The sequence below is a fragment of the Podarcis gaigeae genome (genome assembly GCF_964106915.1).
Source record: "Podarcis gaigeae genome assembly, chromosome: 8".
NCBI lineage: Eukaryota > Metazoa > Chordata > Lepidosauria > Squamata > Lacertidae > Podarcis > Podarcis gaigeae.
Window position 1 is genome coordinate 74,237,475 of NC_139684.1, and position 12,871 is coordinate 74,250,345.

The 12,871-nt window shown below is 46.7% G+C and overlaps 1 protein-coding gene across 1 annotated transcript in view; it reads right to left on the bottom strand.

The window, feature by feature from the left end:
* Positions 1 to 213: 213 nt before the first annotated feature.
* Positions 214 to 12,871, bottom strand: part of IGLON5 (IgLON family member 5) — a gene marked incomplete at its 5' end in the record, with an annotated part of 129,993 nt that continues 117,335 nt past the window's right edge. Inside the window, 4 exon segments of the mRNA XM_083754059.1 lie at positions 214 to 1,641; positions 2,861 to 3,015; positions 7,662 to 7,782; positions 10,733 to 10,864. Of these exon segments, the coding sequence (XP_083610185.1) occupies positions 1,541 to 1,641; positions 2,861 to 3,015; positions 7,662 to 7,782; positions 10,733 to 10,864 (509 nt within the window). The 3' untranslated portion in view covers positions 214 to 1,540.

Below are 12,871 nucleotides of genomic sequence, written 5' to 3' on the forward strand. Positions count from 1 at the left end.
GTGTGTGTGTGTGTGTGTGTGTGTGTGTGTGTGTGGTGCATGTGCAGAAGTGCTGAATACACAAAACCCTGATTATAATTCCGTCTGAAAGGGAGCCTTTGAAGTCAGGGCTGGGGGGTCCCGAGATACAATCAGCAATAATGACTCGAGAACTAGGAAGAGCAAAGAAGAAAAGAGGAAGGGAAATAGAATAAAGACATAAATAAGGAAGAATTCAAGTGCCACGGTGCTTTTGTTCAACAAAGATACAGAGGAGAGATACTGGTGTGGGTTTGTGCATATGTGTATGTGTGTGTAAAGGTGGGGGGGGGATGGGAGTCCTTAGCTCAAGGAAATTGCCGAGAAAAGATTTTGTGAAAAGTACAGAAAAAGAACACCATTGATTTTAGAGAGCTGGCAGATGTTCCAAGCAATGATTTTTCCAGCGGAAATATACACCCCACCCCCAATGAATGAAAAACAAAAACCTAACCCAATCACTGTCAAAAGCAGGAAAATTCCTGTGCCAAACAAAGAATTAAACCAGCCATTCCCTCTTCCTGGTTTCTCTCTTTAGGCCGCATAACGTTACCTGGCAATCAACATTGTCAGGAGAAGGTCGTTCTTACCCCTGCTTTTTAAAGGGTGGAAATTCCATGCCTCAAAAAACTTAGCAGACTTGGCTCTATGACCTTTAACAGTTCTTCCAAAGACTCTGGCATGCCGTCGTGTCTAAGGGCTGCGGGTTCGGTTCTCGGTGCTGGTCCTCAGGCAGCGTTGGTGGAGTGCATTTATATGATGTCAGCCTCTCTCGCAATGCCCCAAAGGAGACCTCCTTCATGCCTAGGCTGAGCTCAGCAGCCTTCCAAATATTGCTGATAGTTTTCCTGGCCCCAGGCTGCAAAGAATAATAACAAATGGCCTGCAAATCTGTCTGAATGAATCTGGAAGGGGGCAGAAGGAATTCCACCACCTATGGAGGTTCTCAGCCCAGCTTGTAAATCATAATAATTAAAAGGGAAGCTCCTAAATGTTGTCAGCTGCTGAAATCCTTGCTCCCAAACAACAGCGAAAGAAGGAACCAAAAGGGGGGAAAGGAGGTTAAAATAACAGAAAGAACAAAACCCTTTGTGAAATTGGTATTCCGGGGTCTGTGCATTCGAAGGACGAAAGGTCCCGTCAGCCCAAGGAGGAAAATGTTGCTGTTCCATTTAAGTCGCAGAGGTGAGGGGTGGGGTGAGCAATGTCTGCAGTCAACCCTATAGAGCCCTGTGTCTTTTCGGTTGTGTTAAATAACAAGTTCAACTGGGAGTGTCTGAGATGGAGTGTGAAGATAAATGGCTGTAGAAACAAATGCATATTTTTTTTCCATTTCGTTTTGTTTTCTTCTATCCCTCACAGTGATGGGGTTCTTGATAAATTTCATTTCTCTCTCTCTCTCTCTCTTCATCTTTTCCAGAAAGTAGAGATGCCTCCCCCTCTCTCTCTTTCTCTCCCTCTCTTGGATTCATTCCCTTTCACCTGTTTCCTTCCGTGTTTCTGCTTCAATTCCCCAGCCGCCCTAAACCTTAAACAGCAGAGTCACAAAGGCGGATGACAGCAGGCCCAGGAAGAGGGGAGATTCCATGCTGGAGGCTGCCATGTTGTCCAGAGAACCTGGTCCTAAGAGGAGAAGAAGGGTTCATTTTAACTGGAGTGTTAGAAATAAAATTGGCCCTCTCTACTAGGATTAGGCAAATGTGTCAATTTTGAGTTCCCTCAGTGTCTCAGTTTTTCCAGTCTTTGAAGTTCCGTTCTCCACAATTGTACATCACTTTCCAAATATATATATTTTTGGCTACCTTTGAAGGTGACTCAGAAACTACAACTAATCCAGAATGTGGCAGCTAGACTGATGACCAGGAGCAGCCACCGGGATCATGTAACTCTGGTCCTAAAGGATCTACATTGGCTCCCAGTACTTTTCTGAGCACAATTCAAGTGTTGGTGCTGACCTTTAAAGCCCTAAACAGCTTTGGCCCTGTATATCTGAAGGAGCGTCTCCACCCCCACTGTTTGGTACAGCTCTGAGGGCCTTCTGGTAGTTCCCTCACTGCAAAGCTAAGTGATGTTACAGTGAAGCAGGTAGAGGGCCTTCTCAGTAGTGGCTTCCTCCCTGTGAAACACCCTCCCATCACATGTCAAGGAAATAGACAACTATTTGACTTTTAGAAGCCATCTGAAGGGGAAGCTTTTAATGTTTGATGTTTTATTGTGCTTTTATATTTGTTGGAAGTCACCCAAGGTGGTTGGGGCAACCCAGTCAGATCAGCGGGTACAAATAATAAATTATTATTATTATTATTATTATTATTATTATTATTATTATTATAAATTCACCACCATTCTAGTGTGCATTTCTCCCTTACACCTTTCTCCTAATAAACACATTTCTTTTGCAATTTTGTCTGATTACCGTAACATGTTTACAAAGCAATTTCCCCTAATATTATGCCTTTGGTGTATACTATTGTCATTAACTGATGCATGTTTTTTTAATGCACACATTACTAGTGCGTGCAGTTTTGTACACCTTACTTGCTTGGGGAGCTGCGTTGCAAAATTCAGAGATGGGTGTATTTTGTAAGCGGGCTGAACATTGTTCTGGGAAGTTCTAGTTTTCACCTTCCAATGCAAAGTGGATCAAATTTCTCTTGCACCCACACTACTTCTCATACGCCCAGCCAGTCCAGTGGCTCTCGGAGCCAAACTGAGGGTGCAAGTGGTGGCAGGCAAACCTGCCATTGGGAGGAGAAGGGCCCTTCATAGTGGGCCCAGTTAAGACACAACCTCCATCAGGGATGGGGGAGGTAGTAGCAGGAAGAGGAGAAGAGAGACTCACTGATAAGCCGTAAGCTGACATTGAAGGAGCCTAAGTTGTTGGAAGCCAGGCAGGTGTAGTTCCCATAATGACGAGCGGTGACGTTGCTGAAGAGCAGCATGGAACGAGTGCGCTCGTTCTGGATCTGCAGTCCATCCACGCCGCCAATTACTCTGCTAGGAAAAGGGAGTGGGAGGAGAGCATGGGCGGGTAACATTGTTAAAGCATTGTGCTCTGAGAATATGGGGAATTATAGAAAATACCAGCTTCCAACTGATCTCATGCCCTGTCCCTGATTTGCCCACGATCAGCGTTCTATTTCCTGGCTTCTTTGCATGAGAGTTAGCCCTTTGTTAAAGAGATATAAGTTTCCAGTAATGGCCCTTGTTTATTAGTTCGCACCTCCCACCACTGCGACCCTTGGAAGCTGCTCACGTGCCCTGGCATGTCTGTGCATGGTCGAAATCCCAGTGCACAAAAAGGGGGTCTTTACCCTCTTGCACATTTGCGTTGCTGGATCCTTTTCCCTGCACCATGGCGCAAACACTTTGGATCGCCGCTGGTAACTTGCGAGGAGAAGAGGAGCAGGGACAGAGGAAGTGGGCAGGGGAGATGCAAAAGGGGGCACTTTTCTGGCAAACCGCACATAGGTATTAGTCTGAACCAAGTCAAGAAATTGCAAAGGGGCAGCTTGCTCATGCATCCTTGGAGGTGCTCTGGAAACAAGGCTCGGTGTTTTGGAAGCCTTCGAATCCCGGGAGGCATTTGGACAAGGAGTGCTTCAAAGGCATCCCCAGAAATCAAAAGCTACAGGAGGCTGAATTGGCCAATGCTGTCCAAGGGCTCCCTTTGCAGTTTCCACACCTCTCTATACCACCTTCCCACAGTCCCAGTGGCTGTTTATCTCTGCTCTGGCCTGCCAGACAGGCGATCCATCATCTGTTGGACCACAACCCCCACAGCGGCAGTAGATCTGGATTCACCTGCCTCCTTTTCTCTGATACAGTGGTGTGTGTGTGTGTGTGTGTGTTTGTGTGTGTGAATGCGCATGCACACATGCACATTGTTGCTTGCCACTCCTGAGAGGGAAGCTTCTTCTTTATTAAATGTGGCAGCAAGGATGGTATATCCCACGCCAGCCCTCCAACCAGGCAAAGTATTCCACATACAGACTCTCCTATTATCCAGGCTATTTTCTCTCCCCTCACCCCTGAGTTTTAAATCTATGAAGCCATCTAGCCTGGCTTGGTTTGAACAGCTGCAAAACCCGTGACTCACCAAACTGAATGCAGCCCAACAACCATGTTATTATCTTTCCCCCCTCCCCTTGCTTGACTGCCGTCCCTGTTTTTGCACTCCTGAGCAGCCAGAAAGAGCAGGAGTTTTATTTGGCCTGCAGTGTGCTGGTTATTGGCTCCATTGGTTACAAGAAGGGATGGGAGAAGGAGGTAATTTCTGCCCTTCCTTGGTTTCTCTCAATCAGCGCCGCTTCCGTTCCCCTACAGTTCAGCTTCCACGAAGATCTATGTGATTCATCTCGCTATGCCCCAAATCTACACCATCTAGTCCAATCTCCTGCTTGTTGTGTGAGTTCCAGAGCAAAAATAAAAACATGAGATGAGTCTGGCACATCAGGCCAATGACCCATCTAGTGAAGTGTCCGATCTTTGCAGTGGCCAACTAGATGCCTATGGGAAACCCACAAGCAAGACCCGAGCACAAGAACCTTCACACATCCTGTGGCTTCTAGCAACATTATCAGCTCTGACCAACCTGGTGGTAGCCATTGATAGCCTTATCGAAAATGAGCATTCTTCACAAATGGCTGTCCCACCACTACTCACAGAGAAACCACCACCCCTATAGGAAATGGGGTTCTATTATTAAGCCGAGTCATGAGGTTTCTCTTAATGTTCAACCAAACAAATACCCTGTCCTTTGGGGGCAACAGAGGACAATCCTTTGCCTTTACCAGTGTGGCAGCCTTTCAGGTTAAACACCACCTTCCCCTCTGATGCTACCACTCTGATCAAATTTAGAGCCCTCTGTCACTGCTTTGTAAGTAAAAACAAAAATATTGGGAGAATCTGGACATGGAATATGCTATTTGGCCCTTAGCCCCAGCTCAAATTAAACCCCAGTTGCTTGTTCATCAACCAGAACGTCATAATTTTATGGCTTCTAACAATTTTCTTGTATAAACTCCACATTGCTTTTACTGACAGCTATCAAATCACTGGGTATATATATATATATATATATATATATCCTTGTGTTCCTGGGTGGCTTCCTCCTACCCTCCGCCCTGACTTTTTGCGTCTGATGTTCAGTGCGCCCACAGCTCTGTCATTGTTTCCTAATAAAGTAAGATAAAAAGTCATGGTTTCTTTTCGCTGAGCAGTTCTAACCACAAACAGCCCCCCTGAGACACAAGAGGTTTGAACCATGAACTGTTATCATCAAGCTAGCGCGGGAACACTGGAGGGAAACAACTGGGAAGCTGATCGGGAGATAATTGCAAATCATCTTGTCAGGTGTCAATCCCTGCAGAACCAGAACTCGGCTCCCGAAAGAGAGGCCTCAGCTGTTCAGCTAAGTGCAGAAATTCCCCCTCCCCCCTCTGCCTCTTCCTTCAGGAGCCTTTTTCTCCCCACAGCACTTACTCCTTCCTACCAAGTTGACAAATGAATGCAAACATGGAAAAGAGCAAAATCCAGGGGCAAATTTAAAGCTGTGCAAGTGGTGCTCAGGCATTGGGTGCTGAGCTGGTGGGGGGGATGGGATGCTATCTCAAAGACTGGTAAGCGAGGCTCTGGGCTTTGGGAAGGAGGCATGAGAACTCTGACAGGGTCCTAGTGCCCTCCTCCTCCTTCCCAGAACCTAGTTAGCACTTTCCCATATTTAGGAGGAGGTGAGAGGGCTCTAGGACCAGCCAGAGCCCCCGCACCTCCTTTCCAAAGCCCAAATGAGGGCGGAACAGAGGCAGAACAGGGTGGAATGGGGTTATGCGCACTCTGCCTACACAGGTTCCCCAGGAACGGAACCCCTGTGCAAAATGAGCACATGCCCCCAACCTTTGTTCCCATCGCTTGACTGCAGAACTGCATTGCAAAATTCGGGAAAGCGTGAATTTCGATATTTTGGGTTCCCCTTTAAACGTGAACTAAATCAAATGTGAACTAAATCAAATCTCTCCCTCATACCAATGGTCAAGGGTGATGAGAGTTTTTGCAGAACAGCACCACCAGGTGGGCTATACAGCATTGGCCACGCCTGCTACAGACCTATACAAATTGCCATTTCCCACCTATACCAGATGAACACAACCCACTCATCACACACCAGGGCCTGCCAGAGGACTTGACAACAGCTCTCCTCTCCCCCCCCCCCCAATCCCAGGCAGGCAACCACACCACACGGTTTAGCAAGCCCCCCGGGAGACGAGGGACTATACGTGACTGATGGGCCGTGTTCTGCTTGGAGAGTTACAAATTAATCTGCGTTAAGCGACCATGAGTACGCGCCGTGGGTTTGTTTAATAAGATTGCCATTTGGAAGGTTAAAGCATGCGGTGCTGTCTAACTAATGAGACGCACAGCGAAGTTACATGGTGGGAGGGGGGAAGAGAAGCTGCCTTCTACTAAGTCAGGTGATCCGCCTGCCTATCTCAGAGCTCTCATTGACCACGTCTCCCCAGGATCTCAGGCAGAGAAGGGTCATCACCATCACCTGCCACCTTGATCATTTTTGCTGAGATTAAATTTGGGACCTTCTGCAATCATTGCCTGTGCTGCCACACTGACTTTTGAGTGCCAGTCCTGTAATGCCTTTTCCTTTTTATTTATTTGCTTAAACAGGAGAGTTTGGAGGAGGGCAAAGAAAAAGACGACTGCAGAGCAGACTTTCTCATACTTGGGTCCTTACCGCTGGTCCTAGTAGCTAGGGGTGATGGGAGTTGTAGTCCAACGACATCTGGGGACCCGAGTTTGAGAAAGGCTGCTGGAGAGTAACGACTGTCTTGCCAGATGGAAACAAGATCAAGAAGCTCAGCAGCCAGCCCTGATTGGAGAATTGGGATGCACCTCTGATGCAAGCCTATCCCGGTCTTATCTTGTGAGATATTGTTTCCCAGAGAGAATCCAGGGAACTGCAAGCTACCGAAGGTTGCTGAGAATTCCCTCCCCACCTCCCCACTCACAATGGCTTGGGCTGTGCCTGCAGCACAACCAATACTGAGTTTACAGAATGGACTGTACCACTTCAGATGGCAGGAGGGGGGCGTCATGTTTTAATGCTGCCAAAAAGTGGGGGGAAACATCCCTGCAAGTAGAAAACTAGCATATAAAGGGAGCAGGCCAAAGTTAGAACCTTTCTCCCCACTGTGCCTAGGTCTTTTTTACTCCAAGTATTTTAAAGGGCCTTTTGTCATTGTACATGGAGGAGCATTCAAACGCACACCCCCTATACCTGCAGTAGTTTGGTCCACATTATTACCACATTCCACCACGTGGGTACACCACACCAATTTTACCCTGGGGAGAAGAAATGGCTTGTGTCAACAGGTCCTTAAGGAACACAGAAAGCTGATTATGCCAGGTCAGGATATTTGGACCCCTAGCAGGAGCTCTGCCTGGTCTGAGGCAGTGGTCTTTCCCCTTCCCTGCTAGCTGATCCTTTCAACTTGAAGATGTAAGTGACTGAGCCTAGGATCTCCCTGTTGCAAAGCCGCTAAGCTGCGATTCCCCCTCCCAAACGTATTGGAGGGATATCAATGTTATGGATCTCTGGCCATGGCCAAGAAATGGGCAGAAGAATGACTTACTGTTTGTCGTCTTTGAACCACTGGAATTCTGCAGGTGGCACAGCCATGGCCTCACAGCGCAGAAGTGCATTCTTTCCCATCGGGATACGTGAGTCCTTTACATCTGTGATGGTTGGAGGGTCTGGGAAGAGACAACAGTTGATGTGAAAGGCATGTATTAGTCATGATATGCAGTGTCTTAGCTGTTCCTCAATAGATGGTCGCCAGTTGCCAACCTCTGGTAGAGATGCTTCCCCAAAGAATTCTGGGAACTGTAGTTTGTTAAGGGGGAAGGTTCTTAAGAAGGCCCTGTTCTCCTCCCAGAGCTGCAATGCCCAGAGTTCCCTGTGAACAGAGATCGATTGTTGAAGCACTCTTGGAATTGTGGCTCTGTGAGGAGAACAGAGGCCTCCTAACAACCCTCAGCACTCTTAACAAAGTACAATTCCCAGAATCCTCTGGGGGAAGCTATGCCGTTGAAAGTGGGGTCATATCGCTGTAAATGTATGGTATGGACTTGGGGGAAACACAACAGGGGAGCGTAAAGCTGTGCAAGTTCCAAAAGTTCTTCTCTGACTTGCATAAAAATCTGAGTCAGAGAAGAATTCCCTGCTCCCCTATCATAACATTATAGGAAGTTGCCTTATACTGAGGCAGATCATTTGTCCACATGGCTTAGCACTGCCAACACTGACAGAAGGTCTCCAGGCTTTCTTACCCAGAGATGCCAGGGATTGAATCTAGGACCTTCCGTAGGCAAAGCTGATGCTCTACCACAGAACGACAGACCTTCCCCTGGCATCTGGATCTGATTTCTTTCCGCAGGGCCTGTAAGACAGAGTTGTTCTGCCTGGCCTTTGGCTTGGAATTAATTTGATTCCCTTTCTTTTTCCCTTTCTCCTTGGAACTCTTATTTGGGGACTTCCCTGGCTTTTTTCTGGCCCATGTAGGACCAGCCTTGGTGAAGACTTGACGTTTTTATCCCCCCAAAAGTTTTTGATTGAGTTTCTACTGAAATGAGGTTGCATTTTAATGTTTTAATATTGTATTTTAATCTTGTTTTTGTAAGCTGTATTTCAATCAATTGTTTTTATATTTGGTGTTAGCTGCCCTGAGCCTGGTCTTGGCTGGGGAGGGTGGGGTATAAATAATTTATTTTTTTTAATTATTATTATTATTATTATTATTATCCTCCAAAAGAAGATGTCTTTGGAAGAACCACATCTCCCATAAACCCCTACACCACGGCACAATGTTTGCCTGTGCAAGGGAGTGATAGGAGGGAGGGAGGAAAAAAAAACCCCTCTCCTCTTCATGCCCTTTTGCTGCTTCTCTCACTATCACAGATTTAAGGGAAGGGAAGGGGACAATGCCAACTGCATAATATGTGCCTTTTCACCTAGTATCATAAAGGCCTCTGCTGAGAGAGAGAGAGAGAGAGAGGAAGTGGTGATCCTAAACCTATGGCTCCAGTGCCCCAGAACTTGCCCCAACTTTCTTTAGCCTTTCAAGCCATCGATCCAAGAGCCTGGTCAATATTTATAAAGCCTTTGAGAATCTGGGCTCTGCACATCTTAAAGGCCATCTTTCCCCCCACTGTTTAAAAACGGGCTTCCCTGCCAGCAGCCTGAAGTGCTATAGCCCAGCCTAACAACTCACAACTCCTTATTACTTCATTCCGCCATGTGTGTAAACCAGCTCTGAGCACCCATGTTGCCAAATAGGTTGTGAGAATTGGCCAGTGATGTCTCAGAAAGAAGAGGATGATACTTAAACTCCTCCATCCCCTTCCCAGTTCAGGGCTAACAGAAACTTGGAGGTGATTTATATTCGGGACAAGATAGGGTGGGAAAGAGTTAAGCATCCCTCTCCCAGGGCCACTTCTAATTTGGAACCCCAGCAGTTGAATTATATCTATATGGATCAGGGGACTCATCTGTACACATCATTTAAAGCGTTATAAACACGTTATTAAAATGTGCGCTGCAGAGCAGTGATCCATTGCCATTGGGAAATTGCATTGAGAGCAATAGGACATTTTTAAAAATAGCCTTTAATAGCGTTTTTACAGATCAGTGTAGATCCAGCCAGGATCTCTTACAAGAGATCCAGTCAATTATCTCATAGGTAATGTGTAGTTTAGCCAGGGGAGGAGTAGAAAAGACTATTATTAAGGGAGCAAAGGTCAGTCCCACGGTACATAAGATGTTAATACCCTGTGATTGAAAGCTGGGGAGAAGATGGGGAAGTGGGAGGCAGTGAAAACACTTACAGCTCCACGCTCACCTTTGGAGTCATTCCTGCATTCCTGATTCCCAGTTAAGGGCTGGGTCTCAGCTAGGGTTGGAGGAGAAATTCAGTTCTGTTTGCATTTCACTGAGAAGTCACCTAAGACCCACTTCTCAAACCAAAACTCAGCAAGCCTTTGAAATTCACACTTGTCCGAATTTTGTGATGCAGTTCTCCAACTAAACAAGATGCACAAGAGTAAAGGGGGAACCCTCCCCATCAAACTCCCCATATGCTCCATTGCAAAATTACTCCAGCCAAGTGTATGCACAGCATGTATGCACAAGACTAAAGTGTGCATATAAATGCATATAATTGTGGAAATAATATGCAAAAAACATATTATGTTGGGGGAAATCACTTTGTAAAAAATGTATATGAAGGAAAAAATTGTACATGAAAAAGTTATGCATTAGAAATCTGTATTAAACATTCTGACGAATGTTCATGAGGGTTTTTAAGAAACAAAACCACAAATTACTGCCAAAATGTAGATGATTACATTTAAACAGCAATAAAACCTGATAACATCTTTGTAAAACTAAGCAGAGTCTGGTACGGTTTCAAATTGGATGTGGGACTGCGTGTTGAGATGCCTGCATTGCGGGGGTTGGATTAGATGTCCCTCAGGGTCCCTTGCAACTCAATGTTATGATAAGAGTGGGGGGAGGGGACTTAGAAAACTGAAATAGACAAATCCGTCCATCCCTAACTTTATAGCTGAAGCTCCAGGCCCCAGACATTGCAACCTTTGATCTGGCTGAAGGGGACAGAACTAAGAGGCAAATATGAGGACCACTTACAGTTGACAGTGATGAGGACCCGTTTGCTATCAGGTGTTGAGACTCCGTTCACTGTGATGCACTCATACTCCCCAGCCTGCTGCCTGTTGATTTCCGTGATTTCCAGGTACTCTCCTTCACTGGTGAACCCATCTGTTGGGGAGGGAGGAGGGGGGTGGCGGGGAGGGGGTCAGGGCCAGCAGTAGGGAGACAGACACAAACACAGACTTACACACAAGAAAACACATATGACAGCAACACTGTTATCCACACCTCGGATACGCAGGGGCTGCCTCGCACCGGGGCTGTGACAACAGCACAGGGGGTTGTGGGTTAGAAGGGGGGGGGGACAAGCTTGCACAACCTGCGACCTACCAAGCCAAACACATCCCAGCAACTAGGGACAGCCTCTAGTTAAATAAATGGATTTTATTTGATAAATGGATGAGCTCCAACCACCCCTGTTCTCGTAGCAAGGCTGGCACCAGGAAGGAGGGGACCTTCAGAGTTCCCACCAGCGTGCACCCGTTTGGCACCAGCACCCCACAACCCAACCCCAATTGGGATTACAGCAGGCTCCAGTGGCGAACAGCAAGACCATTCTGACATTCAAAGTATTGGTGCTGACCTTTAAAGCCCTAAACGGCCTCGGTCCTGTATACCTGAAGGAGCGTCTCCACCCCCATCGTTCAGCCCGGACACCAAGGTCCAGCTCCGAGAGCCTTCTGGCAGTTCCCTCATTATGAGAAGTGAGGTTACAGGGAACCAGACAGAGGGCCTTCTTGGTAGTGGCGCTCGCCCGGTGGAACGCCCTCCCTTCAGATATGAAGGAAATAAGCCATTATCTTATCTTTAAAAGACATCTGAAGGCAGCCCTGTTTAGGGAAGTTTTTAATATTTAATGCTGTATTGTTTTTAACACTCGATTGGGAACTGCCCAGAGTGGCTGGGGAAACTCAGCCAGATGGGCAGGGTACAAATAACTTATCATCATCATCATCATCAGGCCACAATATAGGTGAGGCAGTGGTAAAGGACCCCTGGATGGTTAAGTCCAGTCAAAGGCAACTATGGGGTCCATGTCACTGATTTTGCTTTTAGGCTGAGGCAGCCGGCGTTTGCCCACAGACAGCTTTCCAGGTCATGTGTCCAGCATGATTAAACTGCTTCTGGCACAACAGAACACTGTGACAGAAGCCAGAGCGCCCGGAAACGGCGATTACCTTCCCGCTGCAGCGGTACCTATTTATCTACTTGCACTTTGACGTGCTTTCAAACTGCTAGGTTGGCAGGAGCTGGGACAGAGCAATGGGAGCTCACCCCATTGCAGGGATTTGAACCGCTGACCTTCTGAGGCTCAGTGGTTTAGACCACAGCACCACCTGCATAAGGCCTCAATGTAGGACCTCACCAGGGCTTTATGGGGACATCAATATGACAGCTTCTGAACTGCCTAACGTGGCCAGCCCCAGAGAGACAAGCAAGCAGGAGGGCAGGTAGGCAGCTACCAGCAATGTCAGGTTGTATCCAAGGATGCTGAGTCGTGCCGCCATTTGTGTTTCCAAGGTCTGCCGCCTATTTTCTGGGAACTGTGTCCCTGGGGAAATCAGTGTTCCCATTTGCCCCTGATTTCATTTTCATCTTCCTGCCTTTGTAGAGATGTTTGGGAATGCCTTTGGAATATGTTTTATTTATTTATTTATTATTTACATTTATTAGCCAGCTGTTCAACTAGTCCTCCAGGCAATGCACAACATGAATTAAAACGTCAAAGCAGATTAAATAACACATGCTTACACACACACACACACACACACACACACACACACACACACACACATTTCTGTAAGGGTACAGATAAAATACCCGAAACCCTACCAAATTAGAGACTAAAATAGGAATCAATATCAGCTTTAAGGTATTGAAAGGCTTTTTTAAAAGTTTAAAAGCCTGGGAGGACACTAGGCACGAACTAGGGTTTAGAGCGGTTTGTCACCCCTGTGCAGCTCACGATACTGCTCATTCATCAAAACCAGGTGAGGATTTATTCCATCTTCCTGTGAGTCTGTATCTTAGGTTTCCCAGCAAGATTCAATTGCTGCTTGATTCTCCTCACTCCTCGGACACATTTTAGGCAACTCGTCAAAACTCAAAATCAAA